This window comes from Cibotium barometz, chromosome 56 (assembly GCF_041138505.1).
Source record: "Cibotium barometz isolate CiBa-2024 chromosome 56, ASM4113850v1, whole genome shotgun sequence".
NCBI classification, from domain to species: Eukaryota; Viridiplantae; Streptophyta; class Polypodiopsida; order Cyatheales; family Cibotiaceae; genus Cibotium; species Cibotium barometz.
Window position 1 is genome coordinate 36,308,174 of NC_141101.1, and position 7,665 is coordinate 36,315,838.

Genomic DNA, 7,665 nt, shown 5'->3' on the forward strand with positions numbered 1-7,665 from the left:
CAAAGGTGGCTAAACAAAAAGGATCAATGGCACCCTATAGTTAATACATCGATTTTGTGATTGAGTATTGGCAAAACATGATAATAGAAATTGAAAATCTAAATGTTTAAAATGATGGTTTGTATAACAAATTTTGGCAAAAAAATATCACAAATGATTAATGAAATCAGTATAAGCAACATGATGAGTTTGGAGGAACTAGATAATTACTGTCATGATCTGTTAAGAAACAAAACAAAGGATGCACTTGCATTAGTGGATGTCAAAAAAAGAGGCTTTGTTCTTATATGCCCTCTGCAAATCCGATCTACCCTATTTGGTTGGGTGTAGCTCAAAATAATGTGGTTATGGGAAAAAACTCAAAATAATAGAAATTGAAAATCCAAATGTTTAAAATGATGGTTTGTATCACTAACTTTGGCCAAAAATATTACAAATAAATGAAATTAGTATAAGGTACATCGTACATGATGAGTTTTGAGGGTGGAGGAACTAGATATGATAATTATTGTTATGGTCCATTAAGAAACAAAACCAAGGATGCATTTCAACCATTGGCAAGCGTAAAAAAGGGAGGCTCTTATATGCCCTATGCAAAAATAATTTACCATAGTATTTGGTTGGGTGTAGCTTAAAATAATGTGGTTGTGCATAGAAACTCAGAAAACAATAAGAAGGCACTAAAAAGGAATGCAACAAATGTAGATGTAAAACTAGATTGCTAGAGTAAAGTTTGGTTGTGCAACAACAGAGAACCAGTTCTTTAGGAGATTGTTGATTATTCTATTATATAGGCATGGGTAACAAAGGGACAAAAAGCCCTGACCTATATAAAAATACCAACAAATGTGTGTATGAAGGCCAAGGAGAGCAATAGATTGCTTTAGAAGATACTGCAACTTGATTTGCATACTAATCGTTTTTTTAATCATCACATTGATTCTATGTTTTTAAGTTTATTGTTATTGAACATTAAATTTGGCATAAAATTTCAAGTTAGAGTAGAGCAAGGCGATAATTATAAATACCACCAATTTTTTTTGTTATGGATCATCTCATGGTTAGTAATCCAAACTTGTAAATGAGATCAATGAGATTGAAATTACAAATAAAAAATTTATAACTTTTGTTGGAAATATAAGACCCTAAGTTTATTTTGTATTGGAAGATTCCAAGTCAAGGTTCCCAAATTCAATATTGAACTCAAAGTTTGTAATTTTCAATTATAATTTCTTCCGGCTATTCAACTTGTCGCCCTTTTCTTTACAACAAATAATGTCCATAATCCATCTTCTATTGACTGCCTCTCTAGGCGGTCCATGAGAACATTAGGGCCGTCCGTCCATGTTTTTTTGGGCCATGTGTAAAGGACCTTGGTATGACAACATGGACGATGTGTGTGTCCTCGAGGGACCTTACCTTAGAATGCCATGGTAAATATTATTTAAGAGGAGAGCCATGATATCTTCTTTGGTACGAATGGGAGTTGTGGCTCACATCTTTTTCTCGTGGACGTAAGTTTTGTATGATGCGCATCAAAGGTTTTGTGAACATTGACATTTGTAGATCACACTCGTGATCTTTTGAATTCAGGGGTGGTGGGGAGTCGTCTCGCCCAAAAAATAAATAAAAAAATCTCACATTCGTAGAAGAGATTGTTGCTTTGTGTGTTGTGAGATGAGAGGATATGAATGCCCGCGTCCCTTAATGTATGTTGCGTGGGCTTTAACTGCCTTCCCACACATTCTTTGCCTTCTCGTCGAGGCTTTCTTGTGTACTTTATCTACGCTTGTGGAAGCAGCATTGCCTTACCCTTTTCTGCAATCAGTAGCTGTGCATACACACCAGAATCCTTGTGCTCTTCCCACGCCACCATGGCGTTCATCGCTTTCCAGGCAGCGTCTCTTCCTTTGCATCCTAGCGATCTTTTGGGCGACAAAGCGCTAAGGCCTGGAGCGTTGTTGTTGAGCGGGGATGCAAGTAAATTGGGATCGAGCCGCAGCGCTTCGCCCGCCATCGCACTGGTCCGTTGTAGCAAGTCAGAATGCAGCGCCAGGGCAGAATCGAGTGGAGGTGCTTTTAATCCGTTGCGCAGAAATATCACCGTCGGTGATGACGAGACCGGCGCTTTGCCGATGAAGGGCAGCTGGGGCGCTAGGCTGGCGTGCAAGGTGTCTCAGGGGAGCAGTAGCACTACTGCGGCCACACCCGCAGAAGAAGGAGTCAGTGTGGAGTGGGAGGAGGCGATGGCGAAGATGAGGAGGCTGCAGAACGGGTCGGACATCCGAGGAGTGGCGCTGGCGGGCGAGATAGGACGCGAGGTGAACTTAACTCCAGCGGCCGCCTTCTACCTGGGCGCTGCCTTCGGCGAGTGGTTGTTGCAACAGCATGGTGGAAGGCGAGTGTCGCTGGGCAGAGACCCCCGCGTTACTGGGCCCTCCCTGTTGGCGGCGACCGCTGCAGGCCTGCAGAGCGTAGGATGCTCCGTTGCCGATATGCACATTGCCACCACTCCCGCTTGTTTTATGAGCACCGTCTTGCCTGTCCATGGCCGCCTTGCCTTCGATGCTTCCGTCATGGTACGTGAGATTCTCTGCCTTCTCTCTAGTCTCGCTACTAACAGGCAACAATTTCTTGGAATCAGGACGCGGCCACTTTCTCACTGGGTGATGTACTGTCGCAGCTGACAGCGTCGCACCTCCCTTACACCAGAAATGGCTTCAAGTTCTTCACTTCCGAAGGTGGCTTGAACGTCTCGGACATCGAGAGCATTTGCAACGTGGCGGCTCTCAATTCCGTCAAGTTTCCGGCCAGGTGCCTCAACGCGGAAAAGGCAGTGTTGGAAAATGTGAATTTTATGGCCGTTTACTCAGCTCACCTGCGGGATGTCATCAGGAAGGGAGTAAATCATCCTACTCACTATGACCTCCCACTTCAAGGTTTCAAGGTAAGCCATCTAGTTTCCCTTATTAATACATATACGCTACGTACCTTTGTGGAAAGTATTATAAGCCTTTCGCTTCACCTCTCTAATTAGCGAGCGAGCGAGCGTGTGTGTGTTTGTTTTCAGGTGCTGGTAAACGCTGGCAATGGCTCTGGTGGCTTTTTCGCTACGGACGTTCTGGAGGAGCTTGGGGCCGACACTAGTGCAAGCTTGAATCTGGAGCCAGATGGCATGTTCCCCAACCACGCTCCCAACCCTGAAGACCAGAAGGCAATGGCTGTAACACGCGCTGCTGTGATGGAGAGCAAGGCTGATTTAGGGGTGGTGTTTGACACCGACGTAGATCGTAGTGGTGTGGTGGATTCCTCGGGAAATGTCATCAACGGGAACCGTTTAATCGCTCTCATGGCCTCCATCGTGCTAGCAGAGCACCCCGGCTCGCTCATCGTGACTGATGCACGTACTAGCGATGGTGTGAGTAAGCTCATCGCCGAGAGAGGCGGAACGCACTGCCTTTATCGAGTGGGATATCGCAATGTCATCAATAAAGGGATTGATCTAAATGACCAATTCGGAGCCGAAACCCACCTGATGATGGAGACCTCAGGGCATGGAGCATTGAAAGAGAACTACTTTTTAGATGATGGTCTGTACTCGTTAAATTATTATGATCTCTTCTTCTTCTTTCTTTTGGGTTTCGCTCGCTTACTGTTCGAAAGACGGCTGGGACCTCAGGTAGTAATTTTTGTTGCAACAGGAGCGTATATGGCGGTGAAAATAGTGATTGAGATGGTCCGGATGAGACTTCGCGGCTTGCAGGAAGGGATAGGGGCCCTCATCAAGGACTTGGAGGAACCTCAGGATGGCGTCGAACTGCGAGTGGGCATACTGTCCAAGCCAGAAGATGTGAAACGAAGGGCTGCACAAGTGATAGAGAGCTTCCGAAGATTTGTTGTGGTAATATTCTAGTATCACATCTCGATCACTACGAATTTGGTCATATCTTCATACAGAATTCTAAATTCTATGTTAGTGGGGATGTGGTAGTATCTAGTCCATACTATGCATAATGGAGTTGATAGTTATATAGTCTTATGGGTTGACTACCATGAGTATATAACATGCACGTTCCTAAAAGGTGAATTTGGGTATGTTTTTGGATTCATCTAAGTATATAATTCAACGGAATTAGTGGACATGTAGATTTCACATTATAAAGTTTTCGTCCGAGTTATAGCTAGTTGATATTGTGCTAATTCTTTCTATTTTTAGTGGTGCATTTGTCTTATCAATTACTTATTTGCTGTACCAATTCTTTCTATTTACTACTTCCCTTAGTGCTAGGCTTTATTATGGCTGAGCTGAGTTTACCCTGTATCTTCGTAGGTTTGATAGAAACTCAGTACGAAGGGTTTTGTGTGAATATATGCTCTTATGTGTGTGTAGAGTGCGTGTGTGAGAGCATATCTTGATACAGAGTTCTACACCCACTATGGCACTGATAACGTTAGTGGGGATGTCGTAATATCTAGTCCATACTATGTATAATGGAGTTGATAGTTATATAGTGTTGTGGGTTGACTACCATGAGTATATAACATGCACTTCCTAAAAAGTGAATTTGAGCATGTTCCTGTATTCATCTAAGTATATATATATATATATATATATATATATGTGAATGATTCAGTTACTACTACTACTACTAGTCGAAGAGGATCAAAGCTGCTTAAGAGGTGCAGCGTCACTACTTTTTTGCAGGGTGGTGGAGCACCCGGCTGGCGTTTAAGTGAGTGTGGAGATTGTTGGGTGAGCGATGGCTGCCTTGCTGATTTCGACGAGGGTCAAAGCCCAAAGTCGAGTCACAGCGTTGATTACGAGCCACCCTCTGGCATTGACGCTCATATGTACAGGTACACTACTTACATCATAATAATAATAATATCTCATCATGTCATGTATGTATGTATGTGTTGCCCCCCTCTCCAAAGTTAATGAGGTTTAATTGTGCAATATATACGATACGATACGAGCTAGGTGGAAGATATAGGCCCCTACGTAGCTACATCATCAGTTTGCAAAACGTGCATCTCCTCGCTCTCAGCTGCTCCCCCTCCTAACGCACGTGCTTACTAATTACAGGGCCCAAATCTATGATGAAAGTAACAGTGCCCGCGGCTGGGTGCACATGCGACAAAGTATTCACAACCCAAACTTTGCAATCACCATGCAATCCTCAAGGCCTGGTGGATGCCACGGATTCGCCAAAATCCTCCTCGAAAGGTATGTGTCTGGTCTAATATCTGAAGCTTTGATGCATGGAAGCATTAATGTTATGTGTAGCTTTGAAAGCTTTTCACTTAAGGTAAACGGCGACCACAATGTAACGAAATTAACCAACTTTCACAAGTGTGCGATGATCAATTACTAGGACACTTGAGTTTATCGTTTACATAGAGATTCAGAGAAGCAAGGGTCCTTATTACATCTTTTCTATCACGGACTCTGTGAAGAAGGCATGGTCAAAATAAATGCCACAATAAACATTAGCTAAAAATTGAAGAGTTTTACGCGCGAGATGGACGGCTTGGCGAGGGAGATGGATACGAGCAGGGGGCGGAGAGTGGTTAGTTGTGTAAAGCCCTTTTAGCACTGAACATAGACATCTCATGACTTGTCTTGCTAGTAAGAGTATAATGTTAGGCCCTACTTCCTTTGCCTGATAAAGAGGCTCAATTGCATTGCATAGAATGTTAGGGCTACTTGCCTTTATAGAATGCCTTATTTCATGTGTCCTCAAGATCCCCTCATGATCTTGAAAAAGCAAAATAGTCATTTAGCATCCCCATGCTTCGTAGGGATTAGAATGCATTACGACGTGCAGCTTCTTCAAAGAAGTGTGTCTTAAAGAGCCAAGGAGTAGTGCTCGAAATACTAAGTTGTGGTCGATGTTTCTCGGTTGAAATTCTGCATTGCCTTTTTCTAGAGGATTGTTTATACAGATTTCAAAACTTATCTTATTATTTAGTGCTAAATCTAGTCTCTTTCAAGCATTGTCTTTAGTTTGATTCGTTGAAAAAAAAACATATTTTTAAAGCATGAGAAGGGAGGTAGGGCTGTTGCAACATATTTTAAAGGAAGTGATAAACAATAAAGGTACAACTACCATTTAACGAGGGTTAAGGTACAAATACCATTTAATGAGGGTTCATATGAATGCCATTTGATGTGGCCTCAAAATATGAGAGCCACATCCTAAGTAAAAGAATGCTTTGACCAACCAAAATAATGATAATTAAAAGAATGGACTAACGTACCTTGGTAGGCCAAAAAAGCATAATAAGGATGAAAAAGATAACTCATTATTCATAGATGGCAAGGCCTTGATGCTCTTTGATGTTTAATACTTCATTACTGTATACATGCATTTACATATAAATTAGAAGAAAATGACTATGTGACGGTGAGGCTCAAACAACTTCAAAAGCACAATCTACCTAATATGTTATGTTTGTAAAGAATGGTCTATGCATTGTCAAAAAGAAGAAAAGTAGCGAGTTCTCCCATTCCAAGTTGTTTTAAACTTAAGTTGTCTACAATCTCTTTTATTCATTAAGAACAAAGTTGGAAAGAACAAGAGTATTGAATTGTACATTTTCAAGTTTTTTTTCCTAAAGTTTTTCTGTGAATTTTTTTATAGGTTTTTCATGGTGAACCATAATGCATATGAGTTGGATATCGTTGAGGTGGAGAAATATGTTGCAAAGATATTAAAGAGAGAGTAACTTTTACATTTCACAATTCTATTATTCTCTTTCACCTCTTAAGGAATGTATATATGCTCCTTGTTTGAACAAAGAATGCCATTTAGGCTCCATTTGGGCAATATCTTTTTATAATGTTTTTTAATAGCACTATTATATAATGATATTCTTAAGTTATTAAAATTTGCAATTCGAATTTTCTCTTTTGCCACTCATGAAATGTATAAACTTCTAAAGAATGACATATGGGCAACATCTTTTAATGATGTTTCTTTTATAGCACTACTATATTTTTTCATGTATTATATTTTTTAGAGTATTGCTACATTGATCATGTATGTCATATATTAGTACACTATCCTTCTCATGAACATGAGAAGGCCAATGACTCTTTGTAAGTGTCGAAGTCTAAACTTAAAAGTTTCAACATTGTGGGCAAAGGAAGGCTCAAGGTTTGTGTAGAAGAGCCTTAATATGTGGTGTCTCATCACCTTGTAATGCAAAGCTGAATTTTCTTTTATAACTTTGTGATAACCCTCTCTCTCTCTCTCTCTCTCTCTCTCTCTCTCTATTTTGGTACAAGGAGAAATCTATTATCGTTCACCTTCCATTCAAACTAGAATTGAATAACATGTGCAAATAATCAACAAAATAGCTCAAGGAGCTATAAGTAGCTTTTTCTATAAAATTAGGCTTGTCTTTTACAAAAAAGAATCATAAGGTTTGTAAGGTAGGTTGTAGCCATTAATAATTGCACTCATAAGTGTAAAAAATACTATATGTCTCAATCGTACTAAATGGGTGGTGGACATGATAAACAAAAGTCGTCATGTGGCCAAATAAATATATCAACTCCGCATGATATTATGAACATTGATTAACCCCACATGATATTGTAAATGTTAAATATGTGTTGCAACCCTAAATAATTACACTCATATGTGCACAAAATTGTAT

The 7,665-nt window shown here is 40.5% G+C and overlaps 1 protein-coding gene across 1 annotated transcript; it reads left to right on the forward strand.

Annotated features, from left to right (window-relative positions):
* Positions 1 to 1,651: 1,651 nt before the first annotated feature.
* LOC147607166 (phosphoglucomutase, putative / glucose phosphomutase) lies at positions 1,652 to 6,894 on the forward strand. The gene is made up of 7 exons (XM_086791553.1): positions 1,652 to 2,579; positions 2,684 to 2,947; positions 3,071 to 3,590; positions 3,702 to 3,901; positions 4,706 to 4,857; positions 5,087 to 5,227; positions 6,645 to 6,894. The coding sequence occupies exons 1-7, from the start codon at positions 1,692 to 1,694 to the stop codon at positions 6,727 to 6,729; spliced, it is 2,250 nt and encodes a 749-aa protein (XP_086647679.1). The 5' UTR covers positions 1,652 to 1,691; the 3' UTR covers positions 6,730 to 6,894.
* The last annotated feature ends 771 nt before the right edge of the window (positions 6,895 to 7,665 follow it).

Bases quoted from the DNA above. Each gene is read 5' to 3' on its own strand.
- LOC147607166 (XM_086791553.1), top strand. From the start codon at position 1,692: ATGCCCGCGTCCCTTAATGTATGTTGCGTGGGCTTTAACTGCCTTCCC. The intron at 2,580-2,683 runs GTACGTGAGATT...GTACTGTCGCAG, and splicing joins CCTTCGATGCTTCCGTCATG to CTGACAGCGTCGCACCTCCC. The intron at 3,902-4,705 runs GTAATATTCTAG...ACTTTTTTGCAG, and splicing joins GCTTCCGAAGATTTGTTGTG to GGTGGTGGAGCACCCGGCTG.